Below are 22,781 nucleotides of genomic sequence, written 5' to 3'. Positions count from 1 at the left end.
CTTTCAATTTGACACGCCCATTCATTCATCTTCCCTTGATAGCAGAGCTGAAAAGAAACCTGTGGTTCTCAAACCCTCGAAGAGAAGTGGAGAAAGCAGAGCTACTAGGAGGCAGCATGTGTCCTAGGAGCAGGCTGTCTGTCCACCTGCCCAGGTGACAGTTTTTATCCACTGCCATTTGCTATGAGGGAAGCTGGTGTCTCTACCTGGTGATGAAATGTGAACACCAAAGGGACTTTTTAAGGTCTGCACTGGTACATGGAGGAGCCCAGTCATGAGGGTGGCCCATCAGCTGGGTGGAAAGGAGAGAACATTTCCTACCCATTTCTGAAACAGGACGACTCTGCAGTGACTTTATGTGGCGTGAGTCATCATGGGATTTGGAAATCTGTCAGATATGTTTGAAGTCAGATAATAATTTAATGCTTTCCAGTCCCTTCGCTGTTTTTGGTGATTTCTACCCCCCCCCCCCCAGCTCTTATCCTTCCCAGGACGACTGTCCCCTCCCGTTAACCCTGGACTCCAGTGGAGTTCACCACCACTAACCCCAGCCTTAGCTTCTAGACACGGAAATGCATTCGTTCTTTTTTCTGGAGTTTGGTGGGAGCCTGAGAGCTGGGAAGCCACCCAGGCCCTGGGCTCTTGACCCTGCCCCAAGAGCTTTCCGAAGTGTGGCCCCACAGGCTCCGAGGACACTAGAGCAAAAGAGAGCTTGGAAAGGGAAACTTTGTAAAAGTCACCATCCTTTGGTTTCGGAGGGGACTTCGTCCCAACACAAACCCCACCCCAGCGACTGAGCGGAGAGGGGCGGGGCTTCCCGCAGGGCGGGGCTTGCCCTTCTAGCTAGAGACCGCTGGGCTGGGGGTTGCCCCCGGCTCTCCCCGCTCCCGGGCGGCAGGGGGTTGGGTGTGGGCTGCAGCCCTGGACTCAGAGTTGCTGAATCCGCCGTCTGTCACCAGAACCCCACCTCTCCTTCTGAGCTCCTCTTTGCTGTCAAAAGCATAAGTGATCCCGTCCCCGTTCCTTTGGCTTTAGGTCACGGGATTCCTGGATGGGGTTGGCAGTGGCGCTGCAGCCCCAGGTCCTGTTAGGGCAAACGAGTTGGGTGGTGGCGAGGCTGGCGAACCTCTGAGCTCTGGAGAAGCTGAAGTGTCCCAGGGCCCGGCATTGGCAGGTCCTCGTCTCCGCTCCCTGCTGGGACAGGGTGGAGGGAGCTCTTACCCCTGGGGACACAGGACACCAAGGGGCCTGGCTTCTACTCTTAGTTCTCAGCTGCCTTCCTCAGCCCTCCGGCCACCACCTGGGTCTGCAGGCACCAGCTCGGTTTGAAACACCCCTCCCTCCAGCTTAGAAGGAGGCCGGGCTGGCCAGGGGGTTATTTTGGGAGCAGCTTCTGAGATCCAATGGCCTTGTTAGGGCAACACTGACCTTTCTGTCCCGGGGGAGGGCAGGGCTGGAGAAGGGGCGGGGCAGCGCGGCGGGATGATCGCAGCCCGCACACCCACCGGGTGGAGGAGAAGGGGGCCAGCGGCCTCGGCTGGGGCTGCCACCCAGGGGATTGCCCCTCTTTGAATCAGTGGGTCCCCTCTACCCCCACCCCTTTCCCTGTGCTTCTTAAAGGGATCTCACCGTTTTTCCTTGGATTTCATGGAAGCCAGACTTGGGACGTTTTGTGGGGACTTGGAGTCTTTCCTTCCTGTTTCCTCTGCAAGAGGCAGCCTTCCTTCCTGGGGCTGACTGAGGAGGCTCCCAGGCATGGCACTGCCCAGTGTCCCCAGTGCTGACCTGGCTCTTGGGCTCTTTCAGCCTCTGCTGGCGTCTTGCTTCCCCCCTCCTGGGGCATGGTGGTGAGTCTGGGGGCCCAGCCCTGAGGGTGCCTGGAGAGTGTCACCCCCTGCACCCAAGCTGGAGGACGGGGAGGGTGCTGGGGGCGAGGATGAGATGAGCGGGGGCCGCTTCGACTTTGATGATGGCGGGGCGTACTGTGGGGGCTGGGAGGGGGGGAAGGCCCACGGGCACGGACTGTGCACTGGCCCCAAGGGCCAGGGCGAATACTCAGGCTCCTGGAACTTTGGCTTCGAAGTGGCGGGCGTCTACACCTGGCCCAGTGGAAATACCTTCGAGGGATACTGGAGCCAGGGCAAGCGGCATGGGCTGGGCATAGAGACCAAGGGGCGCTGGCTCTACAAGGGTGAGTGGACACATGGCTTCAAGGGGCGCTACGGAACCCGGCAGAGCACCAGCAGCGGTGCCAAGTACGAGGGCACTTGGAACAATGGCCTGCAGGATGGCTACGGCACTGAGACCTATGCAGATGGAGGTGAGCCCACCCTGGGGCCTGCAGAGCTGGGGTTGGGACAGAGGGTAAGGAACACTGGAGGAGGGTGAGAAGGGTGAGGGCAGTTGGCACTGAATCAGGTCGGTAGGATGGGATTTGCTGTGTGGCCTTGGGCAAGCTGCTGTACCTCTCTGAGCATCCATTTCCTTATTAGTAAAGGTGGGGACAATAAAGAATTATTGTGAAGATTGGCAGATACAAGGCCTATCATATAAATATACACTTAACACACAATCACTAAAATGCAAGTACTGCTCTTGGCATGCTAGGTCTATAAGCAATTATGGAATAGACTGTAGCTTAGGTTCTAGCAGAATTGGGGTCTGGTCTCAACTTTGCCATGAAAATTATTTTCAAGTAATAGATTATGAGATGTGTGTCTTTATTCATTCACTCACCCAGCCCCCTGCACATCCACTCAGCCACCCAGCCACCCACCCATCTATCTATCATCCACCCACACACTCACCCATTCTTTCCTTCTTCCTTCCCCTAGTCCTTTTTATTTTGAGACAGGGTCTTGCTAAGTTGCTAAAGGTCTCTCTCAGTTACTGAGGCTGGTTTTAAATGTGCAATCCTCCTGCCTCAGCCTCCATGTGTTTTTTTTTTTTTTCATTCAATGCATGTTCCTGGCGTACTTCCTATTTGCCAGGTATTAGTGCAAAGGATTGGATATGAGAACAAGATACAGTGTCTGGCTTCAAAAACAATCATACACCAACACCACAGAGAGCTGTGGCAGAACAGAACAGTTAGGTTTGAGGAGGGCAGGGGACACTTTAGAGTATGTGACTCCCTGACTGCAGCGTGATGGGAAAGGAGTGACTGTGGAGTGGCAGTTGGGGACCATCCCAGCGGAGAGAGGAGTTTGTATCAAGGCTCAGGAGCATGAGAGGAATAATGGGTTCAGAAAATAGAGTCCTCTGTGGCAAAACAGCCCCCAGAAGTGGCAGGGCAGATATCATTACCTCATCTGCTGGATGTGACCTGAAACCTATCACTTATCTGAGCCTCAGTTTCCTCATTCATAACAAGGGGTTCTTTAGAACATCAGTACTGCTAAAACTGTGGTCAGTGGACAGGCAGCATCGGTATCACCTGTCCCCCAGGTGCAGATGCCCGTTCAGGGCTCCTTTCAGATCTTCTGAACCAGAATCTCTGAGCAAGGGTGGAGAAAGCTGGTTTAACAAGCTCACCAGGCAAATTTTAAACACGTTAAGGTTTTTAAAGTATTGCTTTATGGGCGCAAAGGCACCTGCCTATGTCTCAGCTCCTGGAGAGACTGAGGCAGGCAGAGTGCTTGAGTCAAGGAGTTTGAGTCCATTCCTGGCAACATAGTAAGACCACGTCTCAAAAAAAAAAAAAAGGAAAAGAAAAAGTATTGGTTTAAACCAGGGGCTCACAGACTATAGATCCCATGCCAAGCTGGCCCACTGCCTATTTGGTGTAGCGTGTGGGCTGAGAGCAGTTTTACATATTAGTTATTTGGGGAAAAAAATCAAAGAACAATATTTTGGGACATATTAAAGTTACATGGAAGTGCTGCTCAGCGTCCTCGGTTTTGCCTATTGTTATGACTTCTAATAGCACAAGTTCCTTGGTGCCTGCTGGTGATGGTCCTTCCGGTCCCGTACCTACGACCTGTGTCCTCTGTGTGGTCTTCCCAGCTGCTGCGCAGCTCAAAACTGCGGCTAATTAGAAAACAATCACATCGGCACAAGAAGGCATTTGCAGGAAATTATATTTGTCACCAGTGCACCCGCTTGATGACAGAAGACAGGAAGTGGGCATTCTGGGAGCGAGGGGGGTGCTGGAGGGGTGGCTGCAAGGCTCAAGCCGAGGCCAGTGGGCACTCTGAGCGCAGCCTAGGCTGAGGGTGGGTTTGTCTGAGCGAGGACCCGTGAGGAACACCCCGGGAATGATTCTGCATGTTAATGGGAGACGACATTGGGGGTCTTTGTGGGTGTGCACATCTGGCAGCTTTAAAACCCTGGCTGGAAATGGACAAGGCTAAGGACAGATTCTGGCTCCACCACTTGCTAGTGGGTGACCTTGAACCATTTGCTGACTCTCTCCAACTAAGGGCAACTCAGCTCACCTGATGTGTCCGCCAGGAGCTGTGCTTGGCTTTGAGGACACAGCAGAAGGCCAGCCTCAGTGTCTCTAGCTGCAAAATGGAGAAAATTCTTGAGCGCTCGCTAGGTGTCTGTCACTTATGCAAAGGTGCATTGTAGGCATGCACCCAGTATCCCCTCCCGTCCCTCTTTGCTCTCTCCAAACCAAGGAGAGAGTAAGAGTATGGATCTGGGTGTGAGTCCCAGGGACACGCGTTGCTGGGTCGAGATGAGCGTGAGAAACAATAGGCTGATCGTCCAAAATGTTTAAATGGCAGAAAGAAACCCCTCCATTCGTTCCCTTGTGCTCTCTGTGTCGCTGGGCTCTGCTCTGTGCCAGGCTGTGCCCCACAGCAAGTTCTAGGGTCCTCCAGGAGCCCAGTCTAGTGGAGCAGACGGAAATAAGCCAGAAAACAACCACCTGTGTGATTTCCAGAAGTTACTAGGGGCACACACACACACAAAAAAAATGTAGCAGAGGGAAGAGAGTGAGTGTTTTGGGACAAGGTGGCCTCAGAAGCAGAATGGGGAGGCTAGAGAGGAGGCAGCCTCCATCAGAGGCTACTGCCATGCAAAGGTCACCTGGGGCAAGTCTGGGCATGGCATGTTTGAGGCACAGCAAGAACTCTGGGGTGGTGGGGAAGGAGCCCTGAGCGTGGGGGTCCAGGGAGGAGTGCTAGTTGGGACTGTGGGCGTGGGCCAGCTCTCCCAGGCTTTGCAGACCTGGTATTGTCCCAGGTGTGCCCAGGAGCTCTGGAGGCTGTAACTGGAGACCTGCCACTCTGGTTTGTCAGGGGCCCAGACTTCTCTGGAATGACATGGCTGCACAGGCAGGGTCCCTGGAAACCTCACAGATTCTCTCTCCCAAGCCGCACACGAGGTGTAACTGTCCAAAATTAGACGTGGCCACTGCTTCGGAAAATCTCTTTAATCAACCTGTCATCGGTCCCTTGAGGGTTTGTTAAGGACCTGCCCTCTGCCCTATCCTGGGGAGCGCTGAGGGGAATGTGAACAAATGAGATCCCGTGGTCAGGATCAGTTGGGCGTCGGGCAGCCCGGGGTCATTGGCTGCCTCTGGGTTTCTCCGTCTCTTTCAGCCCTAATTTCCTCAGGCGTAAGGTGGACCTGTCCTAACCGCTCATGAGATTTCTCAAGAGATGAAATGATGGAGAACACTCAGTAAATGCTAGTTATGCTTATTACTACTAGTTGTTCATTTATTCAATTAATATATACTGCATAATTACTAGGAAGCCAGCTCTAGTCTACACTGGGAGGTGTACAAGTGACCTACGTAGACAGGCTCTGCCTTCACCCAGGACCTAATGAGACATGGTGCTGAAGTGCAGTGCTGGGCACGAGACGCAGGGGCAGACAGGGCACTAAGAGTCCCCGAGTGGGGAACTGCCCGACTTAGCCATCCAAGGAGGCTTCCTGGAGTAGGCGGCAAGCCGAGCCCTGAAGTATGTGTGGGAGCAAGTCTGACAACCCCAGGTGGAAGGAGGGGTCCATCAAGGCCAAGAGGCTGCTGCTCAGCCAGGAGATAAAGCCAAATGACCTTATTTATTTATTATTTATTTTTGGTACCGGGTATTGACCAGAGAGACTTCACCACTGAGCCACATTCCAGCCCTTTTTATTTTTATTTTTTAAAATTTTGAGACAGGGTCTCACTAAGTTGTTTAGAGCCTCCCTAAGTTGCTGAGGCTGGCCTCCTGCCTTGGCCTCCCGAGTTGCTGGGATTGCAGGAATGCACCACCGTGCTGAGCTTTGACTGGGCATCTCATCCCCAGCACTGAGAAGGGTTCCCGGCACCCCACCTTCCCTTGCAGTCAGCACTACTACAGGTCAGTGCCTGCTCAAAACCCGGGGAAACAGCAGCTTGCCAGACTGAAGAGGCAGGAGGTGAAATTGATTTAGGGGTCAGGACCTAAGCTTTTCAAAATGAAAGAATAGAATAGAAATTATGAAATTTCTGTATGTCACAGAAAATAAGATAAAGTATTATTTCCTGAAATGTTTGGGGTGTGTGTGTGTGTGTGTGTGTGTGTGGTGTAAAATTCAGTTCTTTCTGTAGGTCATGGTCAAAAAGTTTGTCCCAAAGTCTTGATTGGCCTCTATGAAGCCCCTGCCATCCTACCTCTGTGGAGCCTCCCTCTCCTGCAGCCATTGCTTTGGTTGCAGGTTAAGCTCTTCAGCTCTGGCATGGGAAGCCGGAGGTGGGGAAGGAACATGGGCTCCAGCCTCCCAAACCCTGCTGCAGGCCACTTGGCACCCCTCCCCCTCCCATGGCCCTCATTCCTCCCCTGGCCATATAAAGCAAAGCTAAAAATAGCTGCTGACTTAAAGCGGCACACACATACCCCTGCCCTGGAGTCTCGGTGTGCAGTCGCTGCCTGACTGTCCCACCCCCACGGTCACACACTCCAGCCCTGAAGGCTGCTCCGATCCTTGCTTCCCAGTGGTCTTGACCTGGGGCCTCTGCCTTGGCCTCAGGATGTCCAGAGATGTCCCAAAGCTGCAGTCAAGATGTGTTCATATGTGCATCAACTATCTGTGTTATCTGTGTTTTTCTGGGAGATATCTTTGCAGATAGTTGTTGGTTTCTTAAAGTAACCCCATGCTCAGATAAATTCCACAACCACTGCTTAGTCCAATAACCAAAATGTGCTGTGGATGGGGCTGGGGCTGTAGTGGTAAAGTGCTTGCCTCGTATGTGTGAGGCACATAAATATAAATAAAGATACTGTGTGTTTATCTACAACTAAATAAACATTTAAAAAATGTGCTGTGGAAAAACCAAGCCCAAGACTGACTTTTTAAAATAAAGCTAATAATAATAATAATAATAATGAACTTTTTTTCTTTGGGTACCAGGGATTGAACCCAGGGGCACTTTACCACTGTGCCACATGCCCATCCTGTTTTTTCTTAATTTTCTTTTCAAGACAGGGTCTCACTAAGTTGCTTAGGGGTCACTATGTTGTTGAGGCTAGCTTTGAACTTGTGATCCTCCTGCCTCAACCCCCAGAGTCTCTGGGATTACAGGTGTAGCCATCACACCTGACAGTAGTTAATATTTTTGAAGTGCTTACTGTGCACTAGGTACTGTTCTTGGCACCTAACTGGTCATATTATTTAAATCTTCACAGTAATCTTATGGAGAAATATTGTTTCTACCCCTATTTTACATATGAGGAAACAGAGACAGACCATGTATGTTATGCTCATTCAAGGTCTTCTGATTAATAAGAGGCAGAGAGGAACTTGATAATAACTAGTAATAATTAAATAATTCATATTACAAATGTTTTAATAAATGATACACAATAATACAAAATAGTCAGGATAGGATACATAATGCCTGGGACCCAGCACAAGTGAAAATATGGACTCTTCTTCAAAATCATTAAAGAATTTCAAGAATTTCAGAGCATTAAACCAAGTGCCAGGTCCTAGGCACCCAAGCTCACCTTGACCTTAGTTAACAACTGAAATTACCATTTTTTTGAGTCTTTATTATGCACCAGACTCTGTACTAAGACTCTTATAAGCTTTATATTATTTAGGCTTCTTAAAATCCTCTCATCTACTACTAATGGCTTTCAAACTTTTGTAGTTGCAATACTGCTGTAATGTATTGCACATTGTAATTCTGTGTCTGCACACATCAGCAACATTGGAAAACAGAATTAATAATAATAATAATAATAATAATAATAATAGTGCTCTGATATACATAAAGCTCTTGGAACAGAGCGTGGCCTGTGTTAGAGCTTTGTTGTTATTATTATGCACAGAAAACATGAGATCTTTATGTTTATCTCTTACAACTGGGTCCAAAACCCAGTTTACTTTCTCTTGGCCAGAGTTAATGACTTAAGCTCATTTTATCTCTGTGGACTCTGAACATAGGAACTTAGTGAACGTGCCAGGAGAGGGGACTGAGTAGTACCTGGTGTCACATTTTCTGAGCCTTTGATAGGTGTTCCTTGCAGAGTTGAACTTGAACAAACTTAACTTCCACAGTTACTTATTTTCTCCCCACAGGAATATCTTTTCTATTGATCTATTTGTCTACCTTTGTGCCCATTTCACTCTGCTCCCATTACCCTAGATTTATAGTGAGTCTTGAGGTCAAATAAATGAATCCTCTGACTCTGTTCTTCCTAATCAACATTCTCTTATCCTAGGTCACTTCCATCTCCATATACATTATAAAACCAGATTTGCCAGTTTCTTTTTTAAGAAAGAAAGCCAGCTGGGGTTTTGATTACAGTACCTTTGGATCTATAGGTCAGCTTGAGAGAATGGACATTTTAGAAGCAGTGAGTCTTCCAGTCCATGAACATGGTATGCATCATTATTTATTTAGATCTTCTTAAATTTCACTCAGCAATGCTTTGGAGTTTTCAATGACTTGCACATCGTTGCTAATTTTATGCCTAGGTATTTTATTTTTTATGATATTTTTTTCTTAAATTTGATTTTTTCCCAATCATTCTTTGCTAGTGTATAGAGATACAATTATTTTTGAATATTGACTTTGAAGCCTTTTATCTTGCCCAATTAATTACTTAGTTCTAATGTGTGTGGGGGATTGATTTTTGTTTTTTCAGATTTCTAAGGAGTATTTTTAATTTAGAATTTCTTGATTATTATTAAAAATGAAGTATACAGGTCCTAAGAGAATCCATCGTTATTAAAGGCAGAAACATCATGGTACTTAAGCACTTGGGGCCTCGTCTCTGCACTTCCACATCCTTTTTCTCACAATAGTATTGAACTTTCCATCAGATATGATTGAGACATTGACTTGAGATAATACATGCAAAGCACTTAGCATAATGCTTGTTACAGAGAAAATGCCAAAACATATGTTTCCTTCCTCTATGTCCTTCAACATCCCTAAGGATGAATTAACTCAGAATGTCCTGAGCCACACCTTGTCTTTGTCTTTGGAACAAAATTTGAGCACAAAAACTAGCTTTGCCTTTGGAGCAGCTAACAGGCCAAGACAAGGTTCTGCATGGTTCTGCGCCGTGTCCAGCCAGTGCCCATGGAGCCCACGCCAGGCATGATTCCATTTCGAATGTAGAATCAGCATAATTTAACCTCATCTTGAAAATCTCATGTCCCAGCTCACAGCCAGGGATCAGGGTGACAGCCCGCTGAGTTGCTGTCTTGGTAGCTTCTTGGCTGTCTCTACAGGCCCCAGGGGAGCAGAGGGGCCCCTCAGCAAGACAGGAGCGGACACAGCTCTTCCTCTCTGTGGCCTTGTTCCTGTGGCTCGTGTGTCCAGCTGACCACAGCTCTGCCGAGCGCCCTGTCCAAGGCAGGCTTTTGGGATTCACGCAGCCTGCTTGTTTCCAGGGCCCACTAATCCCGTGCCTCCAGCAGCTGTTCCCAGGACTAGCCCTTGCCCGCCACACCCTTGGGAGGAATGTGGAGTCTCATTTTCTGGGGCCCTGGCTGAGAGTGAAGGGTGAGGGGGGCAGGTTTGCTTCCTGCCCTGGACCAGAGGGCTGTCCCTGTTCCCTCCTATCCCTCCCCAAGCCCAGCCACAGAGCAGGTGGGCAATGAGGTGTGGCCCTCCTGGCTCCTGTGCAACTTGTGCTCCCACTTCAGGGTGGCCTGGAGAGATGACCGGCCCAGAGGTGCGCCCTGCAGAGTCCACAGAGCAACCCAGGGCAGCAGGGCCTCCAGCACTTTCCCTGCTGGCTTGTCGGGAGCACCTTGTGTTGCAGGTGTTCAAGTCTTTAAGGGCCAACCTGGGCTGCAGGGCATGTGGAGGGCGCCACGCCCGGGCCAGGGGTGAGCTCGGCCTGCTGAAAACCCCATTTGGCCGGCGCCATGTTCTTCCTACTTTTATTTTTAATTAAGCTGGAATCCTGAGAGAATACCTTCTTAACCATGGGACCAAATGTGACATCTTAGTAACAGGACAAATGGGCAGTGTGTGCCCTGGATGGGATTCACAGGGGAAGCACCATTATCTAGATAATGCCCTGCCGGGAAGGGATGGGTGTTTGGCGCAAGGCTGTGTGGGCCATTGTAGGAATTTGGCTTTTACTCTGAGGAAGATGGGGACTGCACAGGTGACAGGGCCTGACTGGTCTCATGGGATTCCTTTAGCTCCGGGTGGAGAAGACACTGTCTGGGTCAGTGTTGAGACCCTACTGCACTAAATGCGAATAATCCAGAGGAGAGACCATGGCGGTTGGGACCCCCACCTTGTGGCAGCCACCGTGGTGAGCAGTGGAGTTTTGAAGGAGGAGCTGATAGATTTTGCCGACTGGTTGGACAGGAGGAGAAGGGAAGGAGGAGTCAAGGATGGTTTCAGGTTTTTGCCTAAACACAGAAGAACGGCGATGCTCTGAGATGGGGTGCGGGTTCGAGGAGGGAAGTCCTGGGGTTGGCATTGAACACCGTGGGTGCGGGGGGCCTGCGCGTGGGCCGGGGGCCTCCTTCTGAACCTCCACGCTCTCCCCTTGACCCCTTTGCCTCCCCCACACCCAGTCAGTTCTGGTTTCCAGGCCCTCAGGCTGGCCTCGCTGACCCAAGACCTGGCAAAGGGGCTCCCACAGGCCTCGGCCCCCGGCTGTCAGCGAGGCCGCCCGGTTAATCCTCTGTTTCTTGTGTGAGCTGTGGGGTGTCATCGGGGCAGCAGCCTCATGGTGTGGGGGTGGTGGAGCCTGCAGGCTAAGGGGACTTGTCATCCACCCGCTGCAACCCAAGTCTGCTGTCACAAACGCTGCCAGCCCCTCTGCTTTGGGTTGTCAGTCAGTGATCCTAGGGAACCAGACACTGCGGAGCTTTGATGGACAGCAGCATTTGGAAGCCATGGGAAGGGACTTGGTGCCAGCCTTGAAGGCGAGCCAGAGAGCAAGGGCTGGGATTGTTACAAGGAAACCGAATCAAACACTCACCGCAGGGCGCCTTAAATCAGCTCTGAGCACTGCGATGAGTAGGGCAGAGGCAGGAAGGAATCCGAGGCACTTTAAGTGAACAGAAGCTGTTGGAGGACTGTTAATTGAGTACCTACTATGTGCTAGTTCTCAGGGACGGGGATGGTGAGTGGCAGAGCTATGGCCAGCTGTCCTTTCAGCTTCCTTGTTATATCTCTACCCTGATGAGCAGAAGGCCTGGAGGGACCCGAGTTCTGCAGTGGCTACCCCTGGGGAGACACCGTGGAGGTCTTTTGTTTCATATTCTCATCTGTTTGAAATTTTTTGCAATGAGCGTATGTGACTTTTGTGGTTTTTAAAAAGTGCTCCCTCCCCAACACAGAAACAGTGCCTGTACACAGACATGATAAGAAGCCCTCAAAGCACAAAAAAAGAGTTTGGGGGAGTTTCCCAGAATCTAGGCCCAGAATCCCAAATAGTCCTCCCTCCTTGTTCCACTCTACTCCGGGACATTCAGTTTTTTAAGGTAGAGCTGGATGGAAAGAGGAAGTGAGGCAAGAAATCTGTTCCCCAGTCCCAGCTGAGCTCCAGCCTTGCTGTGTGACCTTGGGCAAGTCCCTCTACCTCTCTGAGCTTAAAGTTCTCCTCTGCATTAGGAGGGGGCTGGACCATACTTACCCTTCAAGGAAAGTGAATTTTCTCTCATATGCAGCACTGACCTGTTGGCTGTGGCTACCTGGAGATGTGGCGAGGGGAGACTGCCAGGCCATGTTAGGATTCAACATCATGATTGATCAGCAATGTCTGTTGTGGACACAGGGTAGGGAAGAGGTGGCCCATGTGACCGATTACTTGTTACTGTGGACTATTTGGTCTCCAAGCTCCACTCCAGCTGTGTGCTTGGGACTGAGAGAGTATCCCATCTCCCAGAGTCGGGGTGACATGACTGTGTAGCACATTCACAAATCAGGAACATAAGAGTCCAGACTAAATACAGGGTACCGGGGCCGTCTCCTGTTGGCTCATGAAAACCCACTGTTGAATTTTCATGAGTTTTTCATACTGGCCGTTCCACCCTCAGCATCTGGACCAGCCGGGGTGGAGCATTCTCTCGGTGGAAATTGGCTCACGCTACAAACCAAGGTTTGTTTGTTTTTCCTGAAGAGCTGGTTGCCAGCATGCACCGAAGAGCGTGCTAATATGAAATGCCCTTCTCACCCAAATTTAGGGTGAGCAACCTTCTCAGTTTGGCCCTGGTGTGCAGGAGCATGGATTCAAGCAGCGGGGCCGTGCAGCTAGGAGTGACTTCATCACAAATGTGACGTGTCATTGAAAGGGAAGGTAGAAGAGCCAGGAAGTGGCGCCATGTTTGAGCTGAGAGCTGCAGGATGAGCAGGGGTTAACGGGGTGCCAGGGACACCCTGCTGTGGCAGGCAGAGGACCAGCCAGTGCAAGGGCTTCGTGGTGGGATCAGAGCACATTGTGTTCCAGGAAAGATCAGCGCAGAGACTGCTCGGGGGGAGGGACCAGGAGGCTGGGAACGTGGGCAGAGCCCAGCTCCTGAGGCTGTGCGGGCCACACTGAGCCTTTTGGACTTCATCCTTATGATGCTGGGGACGCCCTTGAGCACCCCTCAGGAGGGGCCCTCATTCCCCCAACTGCCAGGAGCCTGTGGTGGCGCCCAGCTGGGCAGTGCTTCCCGTCCAGGGCAGCTGCCTGGCCCCCTTGCTCTGATTGGATGATGCTGAGGGCCACACCAGCTCCCAAGACCCCACAGGATCAGTGGCGGCCTCTGTGGTCATGTCCACCACCTTCTGCTGCAGACCCGGGACCCCTGTTTCCTTCCTGATGAGTGTTCTTCCCAGGACATGCCCCCCCCCCGCCCCCATGTGCCATCTCGGGCTCAGAATCTGAGGATTCTCTAGGGATCCTGGCCCAAGGCAGGGCGTGGGGAGGTCATCACAGGAGCTTAAGAGAAGGTACCTGTTGAGATCTGCATCTTAAAAAGACGACGCTGGCAGCCAAGAGCAGCAGTAGGTCATCTGAGGTGGGGACCAGGGGGGACTGCTATAGTCAACCAGAGGGACCGGATGTGGCTGGGACTAGAAGGGGTGGGGGTAGGGGGTGGGGAAGAGATCAAGGATCATGGACCAATCAACAGGCTACTGAGCAGGTCTCTCTGTTTCCAAAGCCTGCACTGTTTCCATCACTCTTGCTGTCCCCAAGGATAGGTGAACCCTGAGTGGCTTCTCTGGGAGGCTGGGTCCATGATCTTTATAAAGATGGGTCAGAGCCGAGACTACATGGGCCCCTGCACACGGAAACATCTAGATGGGGTTTCTGGCATGGGCACGCATCTCACGACAACGTCCATGCCTGAGCTGACCTTGGGGTCCCCTGGGCTCTCTGGTGCTTACCTCTGCCAGGCTCCATCTTGAACCCCGTCTGTATCTGTTGATGATCCTTCCGTGGGTGGTCCTAAGGTCTTGTGCTAACTTCTGGTGCTGCGTGGGAGGACCCTGGAGAAGGATCAGGGCTGGCTGTCAAAAAGCACAGACGAGACACAAAGGGGAGACGAGGGGAAGCCGAGAAGGGACACGGCCTCCCAGGAGGTAGCGCTGAGGGGGGGCAGTCAGGGTGTGGGCATGAGGCTGGAAGGTGACCTGGAACAGCTCACGGAGGCACCAGACAGCCAGGTGAGGACTCCAGAGCTGTGGGGACCCTGGAAGGAGCTTGTCCTAGTGCCCTCCTCTCCAGCTCTGGCCATCTCCCTGGGACAGTGACCATCCAAGCTCAGGCAGTGTCCTACAGATAGGAAGGTGTCCCTGGCCAGGTGGGGGTGTTCCGTGGCCATTCTGCAGCAGGAAGCAGAGTCCCAGGTCTGTCCCTGGGTCTCCTCCCTGTCCCTGGTGGGTTCTAGGTCTTCCGGCCTTCCCCTGGGTCTCTGACCCGACCACACCTGCTTGGAGACGAGGTTTGGCTGGGAATGTACCAATCTTTAATTTGGAAGGGAGATTCTCCAATTTTCAGTGGGGCAAGCTCTGGTCAGGGACGCTTGCCTGTGGTGGCCTACGACAGCCACACCATGTCATCAGGAGAAGGTCCTTTAAATTCTGACATCTGTTTTTCCATTTCTAAAATTAAAATGATGCAGGTAACTGGGGACTCCAACTCCAAATGATTGAAACCAGAACTTTTCAACAGAAACCTAATGTGAGCTCTGTGTGTAATTTACATTTTTCTAGTAGTCACATTTAAAATGGACATTAATTTGAATGATACATGTTATTGAGACCGTTATCCAAAATACTACCATTTCTATGTATCATCAATAAATAATTATTGAGATTTTTCTTGAGAGATATGAAGTCAGTATTTTACCTGGTCTACCCGCGGGAGCATCCGTGTGTGAAGGGAATCCCTGGCACAATTTAGAACAGGAATGGAGCAGGCTGGTTAACTGGAGGCCAGAGGAGAGGTTTCACTGCTCTCAACCCAGGCTGCACACTAGAATCATAGAGGTGCTTGTGTTAATTGGCACTTTTTTGGAGTGCTAGGGATGGAACCCAGACCTTCTGCTTTCTGGGCAGGTTCTCTACCACTGAGCTACATCCTGGCCCCATTAGTCAGCTTTTCAGCCCTATAACAAAATCCTTGACAGGCTACTTACAAGGAAAAAAAAAGGTTTATTTAGCTTGCAGTTTTAGAGGCTCAAAGTCCAAGATCAGGCAGACGGAGGGCATTGATTTGGCCTTTAGGGAGGACAGCAGAGAGTACCACATCAAGGCAGGACAGAGGTGTGTGTGTGTGTGTGTATGTGTGTGTGTGTAAGAGCTTACATTGCCAAGTAGAAGTTAGACTGGGGTCCCAGAGTCCCTTCCTAGGGGCATGTCCCCGATGACCTTAGACCTCTACCCCTCAAAGTTTCCATTCTGTCCCAACAGGGTCCCACGGGGGGGGGGGGGTGGCGGGACGGACCACGCCTTTAGTCACAATGGACCCCTGGAGGACACCAACCAAATTCGAAGCAAGGTTGTGCTTTAAAACCCTCCTATCTCCAGATCAGTTAGATTACCATTTCTGGCCAGGAAGAGGATCTCGTTGATAGACGTGGCTTCCAGAAACGACGCTGCGTTTGGGGATATGGAGGCAGATGGACAGAGTTAAACATTTTCTTCCCGCCAAGGGCAGAAGCTCTGAAGCCTCTCCCTGAGTCGAGGCCGCAGAATAACTCAGGCCTCCTGGGCACCGAGTGATTTCCCACAAGCCCCACGCCGAGGTGGCAGGTTGGACTGGTCACCTCCTCTCCCTCCGAGTCCCCTGTCCTCCTGGCTTCTTTTCATCTTTACAGTTAATCCTTTCTGGGCCAGTCTTTTCTGAGCAAAGACTCTGACCTGCCAAAAAGTCAGCCTTGGGGGGCTGGGGGTGCGGCTCCGCGGAGCACACTCACCTGGCAGGCACAGGGCCCTGGGCTCCTCCCCAGCTCCAAAATAAAAACGAAAAAGAAAAAGAAACAAAACCTAGCCTTCAGGGAGCACTTCCTGGGCGCCAGCTGCCTCCCGTGTAGTTAGTTCGTTTCATCTGCAGTCGGCCACCTCTCCCTACCCCATGCCACCTCGCATCTGGACCACTGTGTGGCGGTCAGGTGTGTGCGTGCGTGTGCAATGGGCTAACTTCAGTCTCACTGGCACTAGATTCCAGACCCCTTGGGAGCAGAGACCACGTCCATTCCGTTCACCGTGGTCTCCCCAGTACCTGGCCTACAGAATGCCTGGTCCATAGCAAATGCCTGTCAGATGCAAGGATGCACATATCGTCACCCAGGAGCATTCGAGGTCAGGGTTCAGGCTCAAATGCACAGTGTTCTGTAATATACCGGAAAAGTCCCTGCAGGGAGGCCGTGTTCAAGAGCCCCGTCTCGGGGACAGGACTGAACCTACCATGCTGGATCCACTGCTGACCCCCCTGGCAGCCACTGCCCTCCACTGCTGAGCTGAGTCATGAGGGAGAAGAGATGACAAAGGTGTCACCCGGGGAAAAGACAGATGCAACCATCATCAGACTCTTTCTGAGGGCTTCCTTGGCCTTGGGAACCGTGCTAGATGCTGGGGCCATGACAGAAAGAAGCCTCCCTCTTGGAAGCCAAAGACAGGAAGGAAAGCCTTACAATGAATTCAGAATCATAATCATGATTCAGCCGCACCTGGAAAGTGCTAATAAGGTGACATGACAGCATGTGGCCATTTCTGGCAGAACTTGGGGGAGGGGTTTGAGAAATCTTCCTGGATGGAGTCAAGTTTAAATTGAAGCTTGAACTGTCAATCAAAGTCGGCAAGGGGAAGACGGAGAAGAAGAGTGCGCCAAGAAAAGCAGAAATCGTGTGCAAAGGTCCTGAGGCTCGGAAGTCATTAAGGCCAGAGAACAGCTCAGGACCAGAAAGGAGAGGTGTACCAGGCTGTGTGAGCTGCTAGGGATCTTGGTCCTTCTTTTGAGGACACCGTGATGCCCTGAAGGGACAACAAGACCAAGTGAGGGGCCACCCAGCAGCTGTGGGAGGAGACTGTGGACAGGCTCTCTCTTCTCTCCCCCTTCCCATGTGTTCCCCTGTCCCCAGGGAGAACTGTCTTAGACAGAGGCTTCGGGAGGCAGCCCTGCACTTGGCTTCTTTCCCTTCCCAAGGCTCTGCTCTCAGCCTCCCCTGGGTGTCGGTGCCTCCTGCCACTTGCTCCCAGGTTTCCTGATAGAGCCTGCTGTTCCTCCTCCCCTGGTGGCCAAGCGGCCCTCTGCTGCAACCTCAGGTTTTCCTGGGCTTAAAGGGGCTACGTCAGCCCACCCCACACCCTCCCAGGAGGTTGGTTGATCTGATTGCACAAACCTCCAACCCAGCGAGCGCTGCCTCCGTCCTCCCCAGGTCCCCTCCTCTGCTGCCGCCTTCACGTCCCCTTCCCTTTTCTTCTTCTTCTTCCTTCTGAGCAGCAGCGGGATGGGCAGAGTCAGGCAGGCAGGTGAGCGCAGGCTCTGGCACCTTGACTGGGTCATCTTGAGCTGGCCCTTCATCCTCGCTGGGCCTTAAGTTTCCCTCTTCCTCAGCCTGAGTTAGACCTGAGTTCAAATCCCACTTTTGCTTTCTTGCTGTGTGACTTGGGGTAAGTCACACAACCTCTCTGCACATCCACCTAAGAAACAGAGGTCATATTTACACCTCCGTCTTGAGATCCCATCCATGCTGTCCTCTCTGTGTCTCTCAATTTCTCTTTGGCCTGGGTGGGGCTGAGAGTCCATGACCATGGCCGTGGTTTTCTGTGGCGGGAGGGGAGGGGAGGACTGAGGTGTCTCTCAGCCCTAGCTGCTCCTGCCTGCTGGGCAGAGGAGCTGGGAACCCTAAGGATCTTCCCATCAGATTAAAGATGGATTTCCGGTGGTGAAGCCCCGGGATCAGTTGGTTTTCTAAAAGTTTCCTGGTGCTTCAAATGGGCACCCAGATTAACAGCCACGGGCTCCAACCGTCAGCCTCTGCGGAAGGTAGACTTGAGTTTGGATCCTGCCTCCTTGGTTAAGTGGCATAACGTCTCAGACCACCAGCTTGTCCTAAAAATGAGCCAAACCAGGGGACCTGCCTCACAGGAAGCAGAGGGGCCCTCAACAGCAGCAGCCTGTTCTAGGAGGAAGCAGGCAGTGAGAGGGCCCTGGACACCTCCAAAGTCACGGGGGCCCCGTGCCCAGCAGCCCAGCGTCTCAGGTGGAAGCCCACTCAACTGGTGGGGCAATGAGGCCTAGGGAAAGGAAGGTGCTGCCCGAGGTCACGCGGCCTGATGGAGTTTGTAGACAGGTCAAGGGGGCGCCTCTAGGTTTCAGGCACTGTTCCAGGTTCTGGTGGTACCCAGAGCACAGAGCAGAAAAGACCCTGTCCTCACCAAGCTTCCAGTCTAGCTGGGGAAGAAAAACAAAGAAGGTAATAAACAAATCCTATGGTACATCAGTAAATACTGTGGGGAAAGATAAATGTGGACCAGGGAGCGGGGCAAGTGGTGCGGGGGCAGGCAGACTGTGGGTTTTAAATGGAGACGGTCTGGGTACCAGTGCCACTGTGGGAGACGAAGACAGCACATGGCACAGGCCTTGTGTGTCGATGGTGATGATCTGGAGGCAGCTGTGCAACATCTAGGGGTCATCCCCCTGCGGGCTGACATCTGGAGAGGCAGAGGGGTGGGAAAGGGGTCAGGAATATGTTTGGGGGGCTCAGCAGGACATATATGGCATCCAGGGAGGAGGGACACGGTTGGGGATGGACCTTTGGGGAGAACCTCACAATAGGATGGGGGTGCAGTATGAAGTCACTTTGGCCACTTTGTGTCAGCTTGTCTCTACAGCTCAGGTGACCGCCGACACTAGTCCAGCTTTGCAGAATCAGTCTTCTTTCAGTTTTTCAGAGGTATTAACTCATTTAAACCTTAAGCAACGCTTAAGTAAGAGGTAATTCTTATCTCTGACAGACAAGGAAGCTGAGGCACAGAGAGTTGCAGTCAGTTGCCCAGGGTCACACAGCTAGAGAGGGCAGAGGCAGTGCTTGGAGCCTGTGCTCCTCTCTCTGTTGCCTCTGCTCATGGAAGACTTGAGCAGCCCCCAACTAACCTCACTGTCCCGTTCCTGGTGGCCCCTAGCTCATGCACTCTGTCCACGCAGGGCCGTGTCTGCTGACGTCTCTGTGGACACGTTGCTGTCCTGCTCAGATGGTCCTCCACGGTCTCAGTTTCACTGGTGCCCACAGCCGCACACTCTCAGCCTCCAACCTCACATTGCTTTGTGCTGTGACCCTCAGATGGCCTTGCACACTCAGAACCTCATACATGTCCTTAACGTCACCTCCATAGGACCCCACTGTGAACACACTGCTCCACACACATGATCTTATAAAGTAGAAAACACTAACACGCGGTCCCACAAAAGTACTTTTTTTTTTTTTTTGATACTGGGGATTTAACCTAGGGGCATTTACCACTGAGCCATGTCCCCAGCCCCCTCCCCTGCTGCTTTCTATTTTTGGTTTCTGAGACAGGGTCTAAATTGCTGAGGGTCTTGCTAAGTTGCTGAAGCTGGTCTTGAATTTACAAACCTCCTGCCTCAGCCTCCCAAGTCACTGGGATTACTGGTGAATGCCAGGGCACCCAAATCCACAAAAGTCTCTTGCACACTTAATCTTGCACAAATGCATATTAAAAATATTATACTTTCTAACATTCATACTACTAAACTGTCCTATTTTTCATGACCTTGAATATGCACATGACCTTAGATGCTAGGTTGGCTGTGCATGTGCATTTACCTTGTTACCAAGAAGACTTGATTAGTCACCCCAACTTGGCGCTTTTATTAATTTTTTTTTTTGTACCAGGGATTGAACTCAGGGGCACTCAACCACTGAGCCACATCCCCAGCCCAATTTTGTATTTTTATTAGAGACAGGATCTCACTGAGTTGCTTAGCACCTTGCTCTTGCTGGGGCTGGCTTTGAACTCATGTTCCTCCCGCCTCAGCCTCCTGAGCCACTGGGATTACAGGCGTGAGCCACAGTGCCTGGCCTCAACTCAGTGCTTTTTGACCTCCAATGGTCTTGCCCTCTCATTTGACTCTGCCTTTCCTTGCTTGAAGACCTCCCATGCTCTCCTAGCCTTATGTCATATCCCATCGTCTCACTCACATGATCTCACTCTGTGTGCACACTGCCTTGCACACTCCCACAAATGCAGTCATGCTACCACACAAATCCACTGTTCTGCACATCAGTGCTCTTGCACATTCTCCAGTGTGTGATCAAAAATTTGTGCACACTCATTCAAATTCACATCATCAGAGCCTCACCTGCCTGCTTAAACGTCCCACACACCTCCCCCTGTCTTGGAAACTTGTGACCTTAGCATGTTCCCGCCAATGGAAATATTCACATCACCCTGCAAATTCCTTCTGGCTTGTTCCCTCTGCGTGAATGCACACTCCTAGAATCTCACCCACTCTCAGGGCCTCAATTGCACACACAACTTAACACAATGACACCCTGACCCACACAACTTGCCCGTCTTGCACGTCTGTGAACTTGCCATGCTCCCGCCATCAGAAATACACCATTGGGCAGACCCTCTTGCTGGCCCACTTACAACCTCACATTCAGTAACTTGCACTGATTGCCCCTCAGATGGCCAAGCTCCCCATTCAGAGCCACCCGCCTTGCCCAGTCCTGGTCCTTGCACACCCAGACACTGTGCACGAGCGGGGCGCGTTGTGTCACCTACTGATGTGAGCTCTCCTCGCCCACAGGGACTTACCAAGGCCAGTTTACCAACGGCATGCGCCATGGCTATGGGGTGCGCCAGAGCGTGCCCTACGGGATGGCCGTGGTGGTGCGCTCGCCGCTGCGCACGTCGCTGTCATCTCTGCGCAGCGAGCACAGCAATGGCACAGTGGCCCCGGACTCGCCCACCTCACCAGCCTCCGATGGCCCGACGCTGCCCTCGCCGGCCATCCCCCGCGGTGGCTTCGCGCTCAGCCTGCTGGCCAGTGGCGAGGCGGCGCGCGCGCCCCGTGGTGGCCTCTTCCAGAGGGGCGCCCTCCTGGGCAAGCTGCGGCGCACGGAGTCACGCACGTCCCTGGGCAGCCAGCGCAGTCGCGTCAGCTTCCTGAAGAGCGACCTGAGCTCCGGGGCCAGCGACGCAGCCTCCACCGCCAGCCTGGGCGAGGGCGCCGAGGGCACCGACGACGCCGCGCCTTTTGAGGCGGACATCGACGCCACCACCACCGAGACGTACATGGGCGAGTGGAAGAATGACAAGCGCTCGGGCTTCGGCGTGAGCGAGCGCTCCAGTGGCCTGCGCTACGAGGGCGAGTGGCTGGACAACCTGCGCCACGGCTACGGCTGCACCACGCTGCCCGACGGCCACCGCGAGGAGGGCAAGTACCGCCACAACGTGCTGGTCAAGGGCACCAAGCGCCGCGTGCTGCCGCTCAAGAGCAACAAGGTCCGCCAGAAGGTGGAGCACAGTGTGGAGGGTGCCCAGCGCGCCGCCGCCATCGCGCGCCAGAAGGCCGAGATCGCCGCTTCCAGGTAGGCCTGGCTGGGGCCACATGGGACGGGCCTGTTGGGATGGGTCCTGGAGCAGGCCAGCCTAGCAGGCGGTCTCCAAGCCTGTTTCTGCTTCTTTACCATAAGGGGTTCCTTCATGACCTTTATGAGGTTAATTGAAGGGGTTCTAGTAGCTGCTATCGGTCTTCTGTCCCATCAACCATCTATCCATCCTGTCCAGCCCATCCATACTCTCATATATCCCCCAAGCTTCTGCAATCACCCACACCCTGGCTGGTTTAACTCTTACATTCACCCAACCTTTCTAATACCCACCATATCCCCACTCAACCATCATGTACCCATGCTGACAGTCAACCATCCGGACATTCATTCAAGCCCTTCATTCATTGTACCTTCTTTAACACCCACCTGAGCAACCCGTCTGTCTATCTAACCCTTCCATCCACCCAACTACCTCCAGCCACTGGACCTCTCTAACCTTCACCTGAACCACCACCAGGCAACCCTTTACTCATCCACCCTCCCCCATCCATCCAACTGTCTATCCTTTTACTCATCCAACAATTCAATTCTCCACCCATTTATCCGCCCAACCACCCATGCAACTGCCCAGACCTCCATGCAGCCCTGTATCTGTCCCTCACCCACCTGTCACCCACATTCACTCAGTTGCTCTGAGCCACGCAGCCTAACATCCAACCATGGATTGATTCACCCAACCACCTGCAGTCACCCAACTATTCCCATTCATCCCCATTGCACTTCCATCCACTGAAATAGCACCCCTCCTACCCCCTCACCCAGCCACCTTGCCATCAGCCAGTCACCCACCTCCTTCACCATGTTTCCATCCAACAATCCATTATACTTCCACCCACTCACCCATGTTCACCTGGCCGTCCACCCAACCATGCACCCACCCACCCTGTCTGCCATCCCTGAGCACCCACCCTATTTGCATTCAAATTCCTCTACGTCTTCTCCTTCTACTTCAGATTATCTTTTAATACTGTCTCCAGACATCGATGGCATCTACTATGTGATGGCTATTTTAAGTGATTTACAAATATTGACTCCTTCAGTCCTCTTAACAACCTTATAAGAGAGATACCATTTTATTGCTACTTTACAGGTGAGCTCAGTGAGGTCAGAGAGCTCATTTAGAAGGTGACTTCTCCAAAATCACCCAGTTAGAGAGTGGCCTTCCGTCACCTGGCTCCACCCTCCTGTCCAGTGTCATTTTCTAGCATTCTCCTCCTGGGCCTGGGCTTTTTCCCCTTGTGTGGTCACTTGGGTCTTTTGTTAATTTTTTCCAGTCCCTCCTGCTGAAGGGCAGTGTTCAT

General features: G+C 52.2%; 1 protein-coding gene across 1 annotated transcript in view; it reads left to right on the top strand.

The window, feature by feature from the left end:
* The first annotated feature begins 1,941 nt into the window (after positions 1-1,941).
* Jph2 (junctophilin 2) overlaps positions 1,942-22,781 on the top strand; it is a 56,944-nt gene continuing 36,104 nt past the window's right edge. Inside the window, exons 1-2 of the mRNA XM_027945373.3 lie at positions 1,942-2,320; positions 20,673-21,456. Coding sequence (XP_027801174.3) covers positions 1,942-2,320; positions 20,673-21,456 — 1,163 coding nt within the window. The remainder of the gene's footprint in view (positions 2,321-20,672; positions 21,457-22,781) is intronic.

The sequence above is a fragment of the Marmota flaviventris genome, chromosome 2 (genome assembly GCF_047511675.1).
Source record: "Marmota flaviventris isolate mMarFla1 chromosome 2, mMarFla1.hap1, whole genome shotgun sequence".
In the NCBI taxonomy this organism is placed as follows: Eukaryota; Metazoa; Chordata; class Mammalia; order Rodentia; family Sciuridae; genus Marmota; species Marmota flaviventris.
The sequence above is the reverse complement of the archived record's forward strand: the minus strand, read 5'-3'. Positions and strand labels throughout refer to the sequence as shown.